General features: G+C 41.2%; 1 protein-coding gene across 1 annotated transcript in view; it reads left to right on the plus strand.

Moving 5' to 3' along the window:
- urb2 (URB2 ribosome biogenesis homolog) overlaps positions 1–19,689 on the plus strand; it is a 79,851-nt gene that overhangs the window by 19,447 nt on the left and 40,715 nt on the right. The window contains exons 5-8 of the mRNA XM_034187665.1: positions 1,570–4,123; positions 4,584–4,744; positions 7,826–7,936; positions 14,708–14,950. Of these exons, the coding sequence (XP_034043556.1) occupies positions 1,570–4,123; positions 4,584–4,744; positions 7,826–7,936; positions 14,708–14,950 (3,069 nt within the window). The remainder of the gene's footprint in view (positions 1–1,569; positions 4,124–4,583; positions 4,745–7,825; positions 7,937–14,707; positions 14,951–19,689) is intronic.

Genomic DNA, 19,689 nt, shown 5'->3' on the forward strand with positions numbered 1-19,689 from the left:
CTCTTTCGTCCACCTTTTCTCAACAAATTGTGACTTTTTTTTACTTTATCCCTTCGTTCAGAAATTGTCGTGTGCCGTGTGACTGGGCCATTAGATTTGGGATGTATAGTAGAAGATAAGCCTCACTTAATTTTCATGTGGTGTATAGATGATGTCATATGGCAGAAACTGAAAATGCATTTTTAGGCTATATTTATGATACTGTTATAGCAGGGGTGGTGGCCAAGTGGTTAATGCGCTTGGTTTCAGTTCAGAAGGCTCCAGGTTCAAATCCCACCCCTGCCACATTTCTCCATGTAATGTGGAGTTGCGTCAGGAAGGGCATCCGGCGTAAAACCTGTGCCAATTCAACATGCAGATCCACCTTGGATTTGCTGTGGCGACCCCGAGTGCAAACAAGGGAGCAGCCGAAGGGACTTACATTTATGATACTGTTGGGCACATTTTTTTTTAAACATATGCTGGTTCTATACCTGCCTTCACTGTTGCCACAGTTACTTTGAAAAAGTAATCCAATTACTGATTACTCTTTTAAAAAGTAACTTACTTTACTGATTACTCAATTTTAAAAGTAACTAAGTTAGTTACTTTCAGCAGCTGCCGACAACAAGGCCCCGCCACCTCAACATGAAAATGATAACCCATTTTGCCAATACTCACTTTATAGTCACCCTTTCTTGACTTCAATGAACATAAATACTTGTTTATAAAAAAATGAAATAAAGACATCTTTCTTGACCTCATTTCACTGTTGACAGCACTGTCATGGTAAAACTTAGTTTCTAAACTACATTGTTTATAAATGTAGCTATTAAATTCTAACATTTTTCTAACATTTAAATTCTTTCTAAACATTTTAGTTGTTGAAATTATTATTATAAGTAGTAATAGTATGGAAAAAATGTCTTCAAAAATGGACCTTTAATCTAGGGCTGTTGTGGGGAGCCACGTGCCCACGCTACCTTCCCATTGTTTTTGCAGCTCTAGGAACAAGACAAATTGGTTTGCTGAGTGCATACAAATGGAATAAATCCACTTTCAATGTGAACACTAGGTATTGTAGTCACCAAGTTGTTGCACTATATTTTCCAAAGTGTAAGTTGCAAGTTTTTTTGTTGTTGTGTTTTTTGTTTTTTACTATGTCCTGGAACATATATTCTGGTGAGACTTGTACTTTGGAAAATATGGTAAATTAAAGATTTACCTAGCAGAGAGTGACTAAAATCAATATTGGGATATTGTGGCTAGAGAATTCAAGTGTACATGAATTTCCTTTAGTAGCCCCTCCCCCAACTGTGATGCCTTAATCACAAACTAAAAGAAACTCGAAAGAGAGATTCAGGTTTTTTATTATTGACATCAGAGATGATTGAAGTTGGAATAATCCCAAATGTTGATGTGAATGACCCACATATGCATTTAATACAGCAAGCAGTACGTATTAAAAAATCTACAGTGAAACGCCGCCTTGAATTTAAATACAAGTAAATAAGGGATTAAAATGCATGTATTGCATATGTACTTGTTTGTTTTGACTCCGAGAATATGTTCACATTTTTTTCTTTCCAGCTCCTGATTTGTAGCTTGTTCCAGACTTACACCAAGCTTCGCCAGCTTCCTCGTCTCTTCTCTGAACTTCTGTGTGTGATTTGTCAGCCAGCCCTGGATGACCTTCGACCTCCTCTGCTGACTGAGTCTGTATCCTCCTCCCTCAGGACCTATCTTCTGGACACACCCTCTTCCCAGGCACTGGAGATCTGCTCACTGGTATTGGAAAGTATTAGGAAGTACATATTACCCGAACTACTACAGGAGGAAAAAGAAGCAGAGGGAATGCAGATGGTTGTAAGAGGAGGTGAGATGGGAGAGAAAGAGGGAGTAAAGAAAGATGAAGAGAGAGGAGATGCATCTATTAAGCTCTTCACGCTCAGCCAGCTCCTTCATGCTGTTTTATTTAGTGTGAAGACTCTAGATGATGCCTCTCCTCTTCCATTAGTCAGGCAGACCCACAGCCTGATGGAGGAGATGCAGCAGGTAATCATGGAGTTACACCAGATGTTATCAGCAGAAAGCACTGGTTCAAATGGTGGAAAAACAAATTCATCTTCATTTCAAAGAACCACAAAGAGAGGCAAAAGGTCTTTGCAAAATACAGAACCACAGATGGACTCTGATTTCACAACTGGGCTGCTGTGGAAGCAGAAGACCCAGGAGGCTGCACTGCTCCTCAGGTACACTTGGGTTGAAGTGGACACACTCATCCATATCCACTGCAGCAAATACACATCGTGTGATGCAGCTCAGACTGCAGCTGCAGGTGAGCTTGGCCACCCCGACCGAACCAGTGCTCCAGTTGTAACCAGTCGAGAGGCTCTTCTGTCTAGTGAGATCTTTCCAGATCTTCAACACTGTGCCATCTCCTCGACCCGCAGCCCCATCAGCTGTTTTCTTCTCAAACTCCTCACTTTGCAGCAGATAAAAAAAATGTTACTCGATACTCCTTTACTTGATGATCCTAAAATTACAGCGCTGCTAACCAGGGCAGCTAAATTTGTTTTGGCCAAAGACAAGCTGGAGGTCACTGTGGACAGAAAACATGTTTGGGATGGGCAGATAGGAAGTCTGAGTGACAGCTCCTACCATGTAGCACACTGGTATCTCATCACATCTAATTTGCCTTTGATTGCTCCCTACTTGACCGGGGAAGATGTGGGCTGTGCTGCAGATGTACTTGTCAGTTCACTACTGGACAGAAAGACAAATGGAGTCAACAAGCAGCCTCCCGGATACATGTCTGTGTCCCTCATATCTGCACAGCTTCTCCAAGGCCTGTTTTTTACAGAGTTGCCTTTGTTGTTCTCTGCCACAGTTCAACTTATCACACAAAGGATTATTGAGGTCCTGGTTTCTGCACGTGCACCGCAGACCTGTTCTACAATCAAGATGTTTCAAAAAGCAGTCAAAGCAAGAAGCAGTCAGCTTCTGCCCACACTGGTAAAAACAGAGGTTGTAGTTGGAGATATACTAAGATTCTCTAAAACTGGAGATGCCTCTGTATTGCTGACTGACATACAGACTGAAGAACTGCTAAATTTACTTAATATATTAAACCTAAATCCCGATGGATTGAGCTCTGAGGATCTGTCGTCTCTTTTCCTCCTCCTCTTCTTCATTCTTACCTCCACTTCCAGTAAACCAGATTCTGTGACAAAGAGCGTTCCTGAGTCCACTAATGATGCTCTGTTCCTGCAGAAGCTTTTCAGATGTGTGACTTACTTCCTGGAGGGCAAAAACTTTCATGGAGTTTTGACGCACATCTATGGCAGCAGTCTTCTGCAGGCTGCTGTGTCTTCTCTCCTTTCACGTATCGGTAACAGGAGATTTGGAGCCACGTGCATCACTGAGTGGTTAGAGTTAATCGAAGCAGTGCAGGACTTCATTAGATCTTTGGTCCAGTTGATTATCATCAGAAACAACAGTGTTCTTCTCAACCTCGAGCAGTTTGCTACCTTTCTTTCCAGTGACAAAATGGCAAACAAGCAAATTGGAGTCCACAGTTCAGAAGAAGCAACAAGTTCAGGCAAAACAAGTTCACAAGAAGCTGTGTTATCTGTTCAGCTTCTGCTGGCCTCGCTCAGCTCTTTCTCAGAAGCACTGATTTCTAACTTGGGCAGAAGCAAAGCACTGGATAAAACTTTGATGCAAATACTTGCAAGAAGCAGTGCAGCAATGGGACCAATTATGAAGTCTGCCTTGGAGCCGCAGGTTGCACACCATTCGGCCCACAGCATTGGTCAAGCTTTTGTAGTCAGAGTGGTTACGATCATGTTGCAGTGTGAACTGTCTTCAATGTCTTCGGAGGGCGAGAGCACATCCAAAGTCACCAAACTCGCTCTGAACTATTTGACCCTCTATCGTGGCATCTGCCACCAAGTCCTCAAAGAAATGTGCTCTGCCTGTAGGCCCATGGACTTCCTGGTTTCTTCTTTGCATTTTCTGTCTGCCTTCTACAAAGCAGTTGAGAGGATGGGAGGAGCGAGGGAGCAAGAAGAGAGCACAGGAGGAAAAGAATTAGATGAGCTGTACATCCACATACTGCAGAATGTGCACAGACTGTTAATAGGTAAGTAGACCCATCATCCACCTGTATGACTAGTTGTCGTGCTGTAATTAATTACCTCTTGATATTGCTCAAATCAAATAAAACTGGTTTCCTAGTTTTTATTGCAGTAGCAGCAATATAATAGTTGCCTTTGTTCCTTTGTTGCATTTTCAAAATTGGTTTCTTTCAGAATAAGCTTTTATTTAAAAAGAAAAACAAAAACACAAATCACGTGTCATTCATCTTCACTATTATCATTTGTACACGCAGATGTTTTTAACAATACAAACTGTCCTATATCAGAGGATGCACACAATAAAGCACACCTGTACATCAATACAAATGCACTTTATTGTGTTCATCTGATTTACTGATATGAGTTATTGTCATTATGCAAATAGTTCACCATAGTTGATCTCAAATGTAAAAATTTCATCTTTACATAATACATCTTTTTGTGATACTCTGATTATGCTTCCAGCTGATTGGCTGTCACCAGATGATGTTTGTGAGTTGGAACCTCCTGTGCAGGATCTCTTCCACCACCTGGTGGGGCGGAGTACTACCAGCCAGTTCAACCTGCTGCTCATGATGATTGCAGAAGGACTGGACATCTGTAAGATGAGGGCAGGAAACTACAGGGTGAGGCATACTCGTTGTTAATAGTCAGAGTTTGGACTAGCAAAGGAAAAATGTATTTGATTTTTGGTGTCATATAGTACACATCATTTCGAGTTCCGGTCAGAGACTGGAGAGTGTCCAGTTTGGTTACGTTGCATCTTTGTTTTGCGGATGATGTGATTCTTTTGGCTTTAGCAAACAGTGACCTCCGATGTGCACAGGGTAAGTTTGTGGCCGAGTGTGAAGTGACTGGGATGAGGATCAGCACTTCCAAATCTGAGACCATGGTCTTTTGTCGGAAAAGGGTGGATTGTCGCCTTCGGGTCTGGGAGGAGTTATTGCTCAAAGTGGAGGAATTCAAGTATCTCTGAATCTTTTTCAGGAGTGACGATAAGATTGAGCATGAGATTGATAGATGGATTGGAGTTGTGTCTGATATTCTGCGGAAGCTTTACTGGACCGTCATAGTCAAGAAAGAGCTGAGTCAGAAGGTGAAACTTGATTTACCAGTCAGTTTATGCTCATGTTGTCGTGAACTATGGGTAATGACTGAAAGAAGAATGTGGTGGAAATGAGATTTCTTCATCAGGTATCTGGGTTTGCTCTCAGGGACAGGGTGAGAAGCTCCAATATCTGGGAGAGATTTGTGTAGACCCACTGCTTCTTCACATCGAAAGGAGCTGGCTGAGGTGGATGTCTGTTGAGGATGCCCCCTGGTCATCCCCCAGGCAGGTCTTCCTAGCATGCCTAAATGGAAAGACCCAGGACATGCGGGAGGGATTATATTTCCCAAATGGTTTGGGAACTCCTTGAGATTGCCCAGGAAGAGTTAGAAGATTTGACTGAGGATAAAGATGTGTGGGCTGAGCTGTTTGGAATACTGCCACCACAACGTCCTAGATAAACGTCAGAAAATTAATTAATTGTATACATCCGGAGAAACCTGGAGAACGTCGACATTAAATTGGCATACCTTTGTGCCTGAGATAGTTTAAGGTGATTTCTGTAAATCCATCCGCCCCCCACGTCAACCATTTTGCTCATAGATGTTTAGGACATCAACAGAGATGATCTTGACATCACTATAGCTCAGGTGATAGTTTGTTGAGAATTTATCAAAATCAGTTGGGTTGATCATTATTGCTCCCAAGTGTCGAATAACTTGATTAAAATGCCACCAGTCTTTGTTATTTATTGCCTGTACCATAAACAAAACTATCCACAAATGGTGTGTTGAACTAATTTGGCCAGCCCGTGCAGTAAAGCCCAACAAATATGTTTATTGGCTGATATGAGCCTTCCTCAAACATATGGGTGTTATTTTTGCCAAATAAACAATGCAGAAAAAGTCAGAAATAGTGTCATTATCTTGCATGTCCAGCAGAGGGCGTGCTGACGACATGGTTTACACTGCTGTCAAGCATGTCTGAAACTGCATCACCCATTGGTCAAATTAGCTGCAAGAGCCAAACGCAAAGCTACTAGCTGCCATTCATTTTCAGTTAGAATGGACAATTTACAGCGACAATTTGTCGCTGTGTCGCTGCCTGGGTGCCAGAATGTATGAGAAATCTGTTTTGTGCAAATACTGAGTGATGCAACATGGTGACCACCAATTAGAGTGAAAGCAGCTTGAAGGCAGTATGACATATGTTGGTTGGTTGGTGGTTATATTTATAGTCAGGTGCATGTGCGTGCTAGAAATCAATGATGTGCCACAGAAAACATGCCAGGAAGCACTTTTCTTACAATCTCTTGTCATTGCTTTCTTGCTGAAAAGCTCTTGCTTCCTTGTTTTCTGCTGTATTTTTAGCATGCACAAGCATCTGAGCAGCACTTATGTGCATGTCTGTTTGTAGTTGCTTATAACTGAGTTCATGCAGAAACAGTAAAACATTAAACCTCAATTACATTGCTCTGTCATGAGGGTCTGATAAAGAAATGCTAACAGTCCATATTTTATGTGTATATTGGTATAATACATTTTATTTTACTCACTTTTTATCTGTTTGGCTCTACTGTGCAATATGTCGATGTGTTCATTTTCAGTTTTGTTATTGTGTACAGCAATGCATGAAAATCTACTTGTTTAGCCTCATTTCCACACTTTGACCATGATTGTCCATGAATACACCAGACAGTTGTTTTGGTCAAATTTGCCAAGGTCCTGTCACAAGACTTCTCGAGGAGAACACTATCATCTTCTTATCTCAATTCATCATGGTTAAGCAAAGAACCACCATGATATAGCACAGCATCATCAAGACTCTATGAAGACCCTAGTAAGATTGCATAACACTCCACCAAGACTCTCTTGTGGTGCAGTCCTGGATCATCTTGCTCCACAACTTGACAAAAATGTCCAAGAATGGCAGTGAGACGAGGCAAGACTATGGTAAACGGCAACAGTGTTTGTAAAAGTCTGATGACAGTTTTAAGCTGTTTAAAACTTTTCTTGACATCTTGTATGATCAGGACTTGCTAAGGCTGGTTTTCCACATACAGGGTGACACCCCCCCCCCCCCCCCCCCAAAAAAAACAAAAAAAAAAACAACAACCCATAAATACAATACAGCGCAGGCTCAAACTGGTGGTTGAGTAGCTTCTTTATTTGATTGACAACTGCACATTATACACTTTTTCTACTTACAATCCCGGCCATACTCTTTTTTTTTTTTTCTTTTTTTTTCTTTTTTTTTTAAACTCCAAAAATCATCTGTCATACGTTGCACATACGCAAGGACACATACACACACGTCACCCCAGTTTGAGGTCAAGAACACACACACACATTCCCTGATCTCTGTCTCTCTCTCATCCACTGACTTCCCCACACCCACTGCAGCAAACACATAGGATGGACCAAAAACGCAACAAAGATGTGACTAAAATGTGAACACTGGCCTAAGGCTCATCAAGACTATCTCCAGGATTTGCCACAATTTCATAGTCATGGTGCTGTTTTCATCAAAAATCATGTATTTGAGAACAGGGCTGTGGAATGGAAAGTTGAATTGTGACTTGTATTTTTCAATGTAAATCACATTGGTTGTGTATAATGCAAGAATTTCTGCACACTCTTCTCTCTTTAATGTCCTCTAGGAGGCACTGTCTGCAGTGATCATCATTAAGCTGCTTTCCTATTGTCAGTTACCTGAACCCTGCTCCAAAGCTCTGTGGCTCACTGCACCACAGGCTATATCTGCTATGGTGGTAAGGAAACTCTAAAATCCAACACAGATCAAAATGCTTTCTCCAGTATAAAATACATACAGATAAATAAGTGGTAGACAAACATGCACGCGTACTGTGCATCTGGAAAGTATTCACAGTGTTGCACTTGTTCCACATTTTTTAAATCTTGCAGCCTTATTCCAAAAAAAAAAATTCATTTTTTCCTCAAAATTCTACACACGCAGAGTGCGCTTGACCTCAGCAGGGCAATGACCCTAAACCAGGGGTAGCCAAGTTCGGTCCTCGAGAGCTACCTTCCTGACGCTCTTAGTTGTCTCCCTGCTCCAACACACCTGAATCCAATGAAAGACTCATTAGCAGACTTTTTTTTTTATTTAACTTTTATTGTAAAGCAACATAAAATTTACACTTCCACGACAAAATTATAATACTTTCAATACAATATTTCTGCTTTACCCTTTTTAACTTTTTTTTTTGCCAAACCAAAAGAACGTGTTCGGGTGGCGGGGGAGCCATAATACAGCAACATCTTTACAACATCCACATAAATAGTTACATCCATGGGCACTCATTATCAAAGTAGCAGTTTTCAGAGAAAATCAGATCTCACCGGTTTAACATATTCCGTCCACTTCAACCAGATCCTATAGAAAGCGTCTCTCTGCACTTTGAGAAAGACAGTTTTTCTATTGTGTAAATTTCGTGCACAATGTTTATCCAGTCCTCAATTGTTGGTGGTTCAGGTTTGAGCCATCTCCTCGTTAGAGCCTTTTTACTTGCTGCCAATAAAATATACAACAGTTTCTTGTCTTTAGAGTCCAGTTTATCTACTGTTATGTTACTCAAGTACAAGGTTTCAAAATTAAATGGAAAAACAAGTGCAAACACATTCTGTATATGTTCATGGATCCTAATCCAATACTGATGAATGACTCGGCAGTCCCCGTCAGGGGGGGGGCAACGTCAGAAACGTCAGGGGATGAAAACATGAACATTTCCAAATCAGTGACTATTTCTTAGACTTCATTTACATCAGTCATTCAGCAATACAAACAGTGTGGTACTTTATAGTAAATCTGTGTCAGGTAGGCAGTTCTCAAAAACTAAATGTCCATGTTGGAAGGATACAAATGAGGTGTCGCGGCTCGTCTTTTTGGTCTTCTCAGGATGTCGTCTTTTAGATAACACAAACTAATTGCAAGTGATATGCTAGAAAGAGGACACAACACTTTAGAATAATTCAGCCTTAAGCAAGATAAAATGCACAGAGTTTTTAAGTTTATTTAAGCCTTCGACACAAAGCTTAGACAAACTGAGTCCTCTAGAGAGACTGAATATGACAACCGCGCTCGTCTATTTATTGGAGACCCGCGGGCATCGCTCCTCCTTCGACTTTTTTATTTATTTCATTCCCAAGACATGGTTTTCTATTGGAAGCGTCCTCTAGTGAACCCTAAGCAGGTGTTAGGCCATTATTTCAATGTGACAAATGCTTCCATTAAAACATGAAGGATTTACAACTGATTTTTTTAAAAGACCTTCAGCCACAGGTGCAGCTGGCCTGAGGCCCCCTCTGCACGTGGCCTCAGCCACACGTGCAGCTGGCCTGAGGCCCCCGCACGTGGCCTGCGGGAAAGCACCTAAAAGGCCTTGGAAAGCCCCTGACAGACTAAATGACTAATAGAGCCCTTTTTTGGGGTTGAACACCTGCTAGTTCAACCAGAGGACATACAGTTCGGATCAGGACACTTGATAGTTCATCACAGTTCAAATATGGACCTAAAAATTCTTCTACAGAGGGAAGCCACGAAGACACAACTCTGAAAGAAATTTTGGCTTCTGTGGGTGTGAGTAGAGACACTGGGAATAGAGCAACATTTTTATTTTTATCTTCATTTTACATGTAGTCCCAGCATTTTCTGATTTGTGGCTGTTTTCTGTTGCATTTCTGAAATTACAGAACTGCTACAAAAGAAAAGTGTGAACATTTTATTGCTTTTTAAAACTTTGTGGAGCAAATGCAAACACCAAACTCTTATACAGAAGGAAAAACACATGCACATGTGCAGGAAAACTTTGATATAAACTGAACAGAACAATGTAGGCTGATTAGACTCACCATATTTTTTTGTATAAATAGATCTGAATAAAATAAGAGGTAACTCACTTTGAAATTAATAAAACATATAGCTGTAGCTTCATAACTTTGAAAAATAACAAAAATCAGCAGCTTGTATTTTTATTCTGACTCCATTTCATTTTAGTGTGATGAAGTTGTCTATTTTTCTCCTCATCAGTCATGTTTTGTGCTTAAACACTACATTAATCTCAAGATTGAACAAATAAATACCTTTGGAAAATAACAGCTGTTAAAGTTCAGAGTTCTCACCTGCTTTATGTGATCTGTACCTCTGAACATCATTGCACAGCTTCTCCACAGCGTTTTTTTTTAACCTGTGTATGCGTAATTTTTGCTCAGTTCATTATACTCATTTTTTAAGGATATTGATATAAATTCAGTGTACGATGTACACATGGTGTGAACAGGTCGGTGTCGTCAGACACGCACGGGTAGAGAAAGTGCAGAGAGAAGTAAAGGCAGCTCCTCGTGTTTTTTTTTTTTATAACATGTTCACTCGGGTTAAAATCCTCTCTCTGCTCCGCGCTCGCTGTCTCACATGCGCTGATGGTTCTCAGCAGAATGGAACGTCTCGTGCCTCCGGAATCTCCCTCCCCCAACCGCTCCCTCAGAGTCTGCAGCCGGTTGACTCCACGCGTGTGCACGCGCACACACACACACAGCTCCGACGGCTAACTACGCATTTTAGGTGGCTTTGAACAAGACGCCCACTGTTTTAATCGGCCATCTTTTTCAAAATTTGAACGTCCAAATGATGGCAGGACGGCTCGCTGCCTAAAACTATGAATTAAGGGCAAAACAAAGACTTAAATAAAATGACTCGTCGACTACTAAATTAGTTGTCGACGGTTTCAATAGTCGACGTAGTCGTGACAGCCCTAGTGTTTACATTAACAACTGGGCTGAGATCCATGTTTCTAAAATGATGGCGGTACAGAATGACTGACTTGTTACTGGAAGTTTGGGAATCCTTTCCATGTCACTACGAGCTGCTTCTCTGTCTTTAAAGGAAAGGAATGAACCAAATCCCATGAATCAAAGGCTGTTTACTTACCGACTCTGACAAGCATCAACAATTGACTGGCACAGTCTGTAAAACGTTTTTTCCTTTCATTTTGCCAAGGATAGAAATTTGAAAATACTTGAGTTTTGGCTGCACACAATACCGTACCATTGTGGTATGTGATTGCCACAGTCAGTGGTTTTTCATTTGTATTCATATTGACAACAGTGTTATGTTGCAGCTTTATTCGAAAATGGAGTAAATTAGTTTTTCCCCTCAAAATTCTGCTCATAACATCTCATAATGACATGAAAAGTTTTTTTTTTCTCAAATTTATTTAAAAAAACAACAACTAAGAAATCACATGTACGCAAGTATTCACACCCCTTGCTCAATACTTTGTTGATGCACTTTTGGCAGCAATTACAGCCTCAAGTCTTCTTGAATATGATGTGTCTTTGCAGCACCTCTCAAGTTCCATCAGGTTGGATGGGGAGCGTTGGTGCACAGCCATTTTCAGATTTCTCCAGAGATGTTCAGTCAGATTCAGGTCTGGGCTCCGAATGGGCCACTCAAGGACATTCACAGAGTTGGCCTGAAGCCACTCCTTTAATATCTTGGCTGTGTGCTTAGGGTCATTGCCCTGCTGAAAGGTGAACCGTCGCCCCAGTTTGAGGTCAAGAGTGCTCTGGAGCAGGTTTTCATCCACGATATCTCTGTACATTGCTGCATTCATCTTTCCCTCAATCCTGACTAGTGTCCCTGTTCCTGCTGCTGAAAAACATCCCCACAGCATGATGCTGCCACCACCATGCTTCACTGTAGGGATAGTGTCTGGTTTCCTCCAAACACGACACCTGGTATTCACGCCAAAGAGTTCAATCTTTGTCTCATCAGACCAGTGAATTTTGTTTCTCATGGTCTGAGAGTCCTTCAGGTGCCTTTTGGCAAAGTCCAGGTGGGCTGCCATGTGCCTTTTACTTAGGAGTGGCTCTGTCTGGCCACTCTACCATACAGGTCTGATTTGTGTATTGCTGCAGAGATGGTTATCCTTCTGGAAGGTTCTCCTCTCTCCAGATGAATGCTGGAGCTCTGACAGAGTGACTATCAGGTTGTTGGTCACCTCCCTGACTAAGGGCCTTCTCCCCTGATTGCTCAGTTTAGAAGGGTGGCCTCCTCTAGGAAGAGTCCTGGTGGATCTGAACTTCTATTTATGGATGATGGAGGCCACTGTGCTCATTGGGATGTTCAAAACAGCAGAAAGTTTTCTGTACCCTTCCCCAGATTTGTGCCTGATTGAGACAGTTCTCTCTCAGGTCTACAGACGATTCCTTTGACTTCATGTTTGGTTTGTGTTCTGACATGCATTGCCAACTGTGGGACCTTATATGTGGACAAGTGTGTGTCTTTCCAAATCATATCCAGTCAATTGAATTTACCCCAGGTGGACTCCAATTAAGCTGTAGAAACATCTCAAGAATGATCAGTGGAGAACAGGATGCACCTGAGCTTAATTTTGAGCTTCATGGCAAAGGCTGTGAATACTTATGTACGTGTGGTTTTAGTTTATTATTATTATCATTATTATTACTATTAATTTGCAAAAATCTAAAAAAAAAAAAAAAAAACAGATGCCGCTATTTTGGGAACCTGGCAACAGACCACCCAGCTATGAAGGGGTACTCCCCTTGCCTGGGGAAGTTACCGGTGTCAGACTGTCATCCTGGTGAGTGGGAGTTGTCGACGCTTATCTTCTTCATGCTATGGGATCTGGGGATGAGCACTGGCATCATTGGGCCTGCAAAATTCTTCTTATGCCCCGGTCTCACGGCTTACCGCGATTCCTGAATGAAGGGAAAAAAGTAAAAAAAAAGATCTCTGCTAGTGTATAGTAAAGTATATCTAAAAAAAAAAAGAAGAGTAGAGCCACTTAGGTGCCTGGTATTGAGAACCAGGGATGGTAGCTTGAAAAGCTTTTTTTATCCCATGGGAACTCTTCCTACCCACCTAAGAGGCTCAAGAATATGGACAGCATGTATATAAGTGACATTTTCACAATCAGGGTAGTAAACAATATACAAGAAATAAAGTTACTACATAATATTATAGGAGTTAGCTCCTGAAACCTAAATGTTCATACAGGAGAAGATTGTAGTACACATCTACCTATTTTGTAGACTTGTTGTAAAACTAAATTATAGCTAGTAGGCTAAGTTATAAATATGGTTATGTTATTATAGAAACAGAAGCTATGATGTAATATGTTTTAGGTTTCTATCTAAAGTTCACCCTGCTAGCTTACTATAGGAAGACAAAATCCATACTCTACATGCTTTCTAATGGAAACCCCAAACTTAGATACATGTTGATATCTATTAAAGAAACCATAAACTGAAGAACCATTAAAAATCTACACCATGTAAAATAAAAGTGCATATCACTAAAGTTGGCTAACTATAGCTAGAATAGCTACTGTTAATTTAGCTGTTCACTAGCCAACCCTACCTTGCTAGCAAACAAAGCGAAACAAAGCTGATAACTGGCGCATAAAGTACAATAGTGTCACTTCACCCTACAATAATGGTATTAACAAGAAATGCATATAACAACAAATGTAAACAAAAGTGTGTATTAACGTTAGCTTCCCAAACAGAACAGAACCAACTATGTTGTTAGCTAAGACAAACGGTGCTGCAGCCGTCTCGATAAGCTAACGTTAGCTGTTAGGTTTAACTAATTGTACCCCACTCCTCCATTTTTATCCTTAGTATAATAATATTTAAAAAAGAGAACAAGAAAAAGGACATTTGTATGTATTCACAACCCTAAAACGTGCTGAAATTGTATATGAAGACAAGAGCAGCCTTACTTCAAAAACTGAGTGACATTAAATAAAGTAGAGCAATGGGGGAGCATACAAGGCAGAAATTATTATTTTGAAGGAATTAGAAGCTTCTCTATGTATGATTGGAGAAACTTGTCAAAGGTGACACGGCTTTTGCTTTATCCGTTGTTGAAGAGTCACAATGACTGCCTTTTTAAAACTACAAACTGATGAAATCTAGGCTCAAAACAGCAGCAAAAATTTTATGTCTTCTTTTTAACCAGGTCTCTGTGCTGCACTACCATGAAGCTGTAATTGGTGAAACAACAGGCAGGCATTGTCTTTTGCCCAGTTTCTTCAATTGCATCCATAGAAGCTTGTAAAGCCCTGGTCCCATCAAATAATGAATAATGAGCCACGTAGCATTTTTTTTTTTTTTTTTTTTTTTTTTTTTTGTACAAGTCCAGTTATTCAACAAACGTGGGAGAATAGTGGCTCCTGGAGGCAGAACATTTGGCTAAACGAGGCTCATCTCTGAGTGTGGCGCTAATTTCAAGAAGTTCAAAATTTAGTAAGAACAGTGTGGGGCAGTTTGCGTATAAGGTACAACAGTTGTGATGATGATAATGAATGTATTTTAACAACTAAACCATCATTCACTCGCTGTTACTCTGTGTCCTAGTTTTACTACTACAGTCCTACACCAAGTACAGTTGATGAGACATTAAAAATGTGTGTATGTGCATGTATCAGTTTGCAGTTGTGTATGAATTTAATTCCTTCTGTGTTTTGTGTGTGTGTTTTTTTTTTATCATTTCACAGTTCCTAGTAAGGTCTTCCAGCCAGGATGTTTCTCTAACCATTCCCTTCACCATTCCTACGATAATATCAATGACGTCACTGCTGCGCCAGGGACAGGGACTGATCTCCAACCCTCACCATGTGCTCTTGGTTCTTGGAGCACTTCAGCTGGTGCCTCTCGACTGTTCGACTCCGCTTCTTTATCAGTCAGCATTCCAGGCTGTTCATGAAGCACTGTTTGCCATAATCCAGTGTCACCGTCAGGTATGAAGAGACAAGTGGGTGGTTGGTAGAGAGAAGAGGGTAAATTTGTAGATTTACAGTAATGCAAACTCTAAAGTGATGCTTATCAGGGCAGGTAACTCTGTAATAAGGAGTTGGGTTACCATTGTGTACGGTGCATCCGGAAAGTATTCATAATGCTTCACTTTTTTCACATTTTATGTTACAGCATTATTCCAAAATGGAGTAATTTTTTTCCCCTCAAAATTCTACTCGTGATACCCCATAATGACAAGAATTTTTTTTTTTTTTTTTTGCAATTTTAATTTAAAAAAACTCCAAAAAACGAAGAAATCAAATACATAAGTATTCACACCCTTTGCTCAGTACTTTGTTGATGCACCTTTGGCAGCAATTACAGCCTCAAGTCTTCTTGAATATGATGCCAGAAGCTTGATGCACCTATCTTTGGGCAGTTTTGCCCATTCCTCTTTGCAGCACCTCTCAACCTACATCAGGTTGGATGGGGAGCGTTGGTGCACAGTCATTTTCAGATTTCTCCAGAGATGTTCAGTCAGATTCAGGTCTGGGCTCTGGCTGGGCCACTCAAGGACGTTCACAGAGTTGTCCTGAGACCACTCCTTTGATATCTTGGCTGTGTGCTTAGGGTCATTGTCCTGCTGAAAGATGAGCCATTGACCCAGTCTGAGGTCAAGAGCACTCTGGAGCAGGTTTTCATCCAGGATGTCTCTGTACATTACTGCATTCATCTTTCCCTCAATCCTGACTAGTCTCCGAGGCTCCTGTGCTGAAAAACATCCCCACAGCATGATGCTGCCACCACCATGCTACACTGCAGGAATGGTGCGTGGTTTCCGCCAAACACGACACCTGGCAAAGAGTTCAATTTTTGTCTCATCAGACCAGAGACTTGTTTCTCATTGCCTGAGAGTCCTTCAGGTGCCTTTTAGTAAACTCTAGGTGGGCTGTCATGTGCCTTTTACTAAGGAGTGGCTTTCATCTGGCCACTCTACCATACAGGCCTGATTGGTGGATTGCTGCAGAGATGGTTGTCCTTCTGGAAGGTTTTCTCTCCACAGAGAAATGCTGTCACTCTGACAGAGTGACCATTGGGTTCTTGGTCACCTCCCTGACTAAGGGCTTTCTTCCTCGATCGCTCAGTTTAGACAGGCGGCCAGCTCTAGGAAGAGTCCTGGTGGATCTGAACTTCCAGTTACAAATGATGGAGGCCACTGTGCTCATTGGGACCTTCAAAGCAGCAGAAATGTTTCTGTATCTTTCTCTAGATTTGTGCCTCTAGACCAGTGGTGTCCAAAGTATTCCAGAAAGGGCAGAGAGGGTGCAGGTTTTCATTGCTGCCACTGACTCCAGCAGGTGATTTCACTGATTAACATCACTTTGAGCAGCTGGGTTGAGTTCATCACTGAAATCACCTGCTGGAGTCAGTGGCTGCAATGAAAACCTGCACCCTCTCTGCTCTTTCTGGAATACTTTAGACACCACTGCTCTAGACAATCCTGTCTCGGAGGTCTACAGACAGTTCCTCTGACTTAATGCTTGGTTTGTGCTCTGACATGCACTGTCAAGTGTGGGACATTATATGTAGACAGATGTGTGTCTTTACAAATCATGTCCAATCAACTGAATTTACCCCAGGTGGACTCCACTTAAGCTGTAGAAACATCTCAAGGATGATCATTGGGAACAAGATGCACCTGAGCTCAATTTTCAGCTTCACGACAAAGGCAAATGGACTGCATTTATATACAGTAGTGTTCAGAATAGTAGTAGTGCTATGTGACTAAAAAGATTAATCCAGGTTTTAAGTATATTTCTTATTGTTACATGGGAGAGAAGGTACCAGTAGATTGAGTAGATTCTCACAAATCCAACAAGACCAAGCATTCATGATATGCACACTCTTAAGGCTATGAAATTGGGCTATTAGTAAAAAAAAAAAAAAAAAAAACTAGAAAAGGGGGTGTTCACAATAATAGTAGTGTGGCATTCAATCAGTGAGTTTGTCAGTTTTGTGGAACAAACAGGTGTGAATCAGGTGTCCCCTATTTAAGGATGAAGCCAGCACCTGTTGAACATATTTTTCTCTTTGAAAGCCTGAGGAAAATGGGATGTCCAAGACATTGTTCAGAAGAACAGTGTAGTTTGATTAAAAAGTTGATTGGAGAGGGGAAAACTTATACGCAAGTGCAAAAAAGTATAGGCTGTTCATCTACAATGATCTCCAATGCTTTAAAATGGACAAAAAACAGACGCGTGGAAGAAAACAGAAAACAACCATCAAAATGGATAGAAGAATAACCAGAATGGCAAAGGCTCACCCATTGATCAGCTCCAGGATGATCAAAGACAGTCTGGAGTTACCTGTAAGTGCTGTGACAGTTAGAAGACGCCTGTGCGAAGCTAATTTATTTGCAGGAATCCCCCACAAAGTCCCTCTGTCAAATAAAAGACATGCGCAGAAGAGGTTACAATTTGCCAAAGAACACAACTGGCCTAAAGAGAAATGGAGGAATATTTTGTGGACTGATGAGAGTAAAATTGTTCTTTTTGGGTCCAAGGGCCACAGACAGTTTGTGAGACGACCCCCGAACTCTGAATTCAAGCCACAGTTCACAGTGAAGACAGTGAAGCATGGTGGTGCAAGCATCATGATATGGGCATGTATCTCCTACTATGGTGTTGGGCCTATATACATCGCATACCAGGTATCATGGATCAGTTTGGATATGTCAGAATACTTGAAGAGGTCATGTTGCCTTATGCTGAAGAGGACATGCCCTTGAAATGACCCCAAGCACACTAGTAAACGAGCAAAATCTTTGTTCCAAACCAACAAAATTAATAAATTAATGCCTTGCAGATATGAAGAAATCATGAAAAACTGTGGTTATACAACTAAATACTAGTTTAGTGATTCACAGGATTGCTAAAAAAGCAGTTAGAACATAATAGTTTTGAGTTTGTAGAGTCAACAGCAGATGCTACTATTATTGTGAACACCCCCTTTTCTGCCTTTTTTTTTTTTTTTTTTTTTTACTAATAGCCCAATTTCATAGCCTTAAGATGTGCATATCATGAATGCTTGGTCTTGTTGGATTTGTGAGAATCTACTGGTACCTTATTTCCCATGTAACAATAAGAAATACATTCAAAACCTGGATTAATCTTTTTAGTCACATAGCACTACTATTATTCTGAACACTACTGTAGCTCTTTTCAATCTGCACAGATGTTCAAAGTGCTTTTCAATAATGCCTCACATTCACCCTGATGTCAGGTTGCTGCCATGCAAGGTACTCACTACACACCAGGTGCAACTAGGGGATTAAGGATCTTGCCCAAGGACCCTTAGTGATTTTCCGGTCAGGCTGGGGTTTAAACCAGGTATCCTCTGGTCTCAAGCCCAGTGCGTGGGGCCCCTTCACACATAGTGCAGATTTGGTTGAATTACGGTGAAAGTGTGAAACTGTTCAAATTAGCGCACCATGAAACATCGCGCTGACGGGCAGGTGTGTACGATCCCGGTGCAACAGTTCGTGCACGTGACGGTGTCTTTTGAGAAGGAACATGGTGCACTGTGGCACAAGGTGCACCACATCGCGCTGCTGATGTGGAGGAAAATAAAATAAAAACCAGCTGTATAATTAGTGGATATGACTGGGTTGATATGAATAATACATAAAAGGGGACGCAATACTGAACCCCGCGGTTAAATAACCCTGGTTAAATAAATAATAATAAATTTAAAAAAAAATTCCACTCGAGATTTGAACCCACATGCTCTAATTACCAGATGGAAACTTTACCACTGCATCACAATCAGTCTCATAACCGGAGCATGAAATGGTTAAAAATCAACACGCAGATAAACGTATTTTCTAAAAAAAGAAAAAAGTGCTGTGATAACTGACCAAATGGCGTTTGGTACGGCGTATTTCTGCTGATATGTGACTGAGAGTGGAGTATTTGTCATACTGTTGGCCTGTTATATGGTCCTGCAGCGCGCCGCTCATTGTCCTGTCCGACGTGATGGTTAGATCGCCTGCTGCATGTCCGCATGAACAGGCGGTCCAGTCCAGCTGGAACAACCTGTCAGTGTGCACACTCTCCAGCCCGTTGCAGAAGCGATATATGTTTTTATGTATTTCGATGTGAGGACAGCAAGCATACACTCACGCGTGTCCGTCAAAACACAGTGCGTGTTCTGCAGCACTGATGTCCAGGACCAGAGATTTAAAGAACATCGGCCTCTCTGGTGCTGTGTACAAATGGTTTACTTTGTATCTTACAGACAGGACTTTTATGGTAAGTCTCGATACCTGCTCTTCTCAGGTTCATGAAGTTTTACATAATTATTGTATGGCCTTGCCTTACAATATAAAGCGCCTTGGGGCAACTGTTTGTTGTGATTTGGCGCTATATAAAAAAATTGATTGATTGATTGATTGATTGATTGACGTGTTGTGTCCATGGTTCGATTTTGGGACCAGTCCTTTTTAACCTGTATATGCTCCCACTTGGTTGTGTCATCAGGAGACATGGAGTTAGCTTTCACACCTACGCAGATGACACACAGATGTATGTCTCTGTGTCTCCTGATGACACAAGACCAGTGGACACACTTTTTAACTGCATCTCAGATATCAAATCCTGGATGACAGAAAACTTTCTCCAGCTCAACCAGGACAAAACCTAAGTTTTAGTTGTTGGTCCTGAGGCCCTGAGAAAGAAACTTTTAC

The sequence above is a fragment of the Thalassophryne amazonica genome, chromosome 2 (assembly GCF_902500255.1).
Source record: "Thalassophryne amazonica chromosome 2, fThaAma1.1, whole genome shotgun sequence".
In the NCBI taxonomy this organism is placed as follows: Eukaryota; Metazoa; Chordata; class Actinopteri; order Batrachoidiformes; family Batrachoididae; genus Thalassophryne; species Thalassophryne amazonica.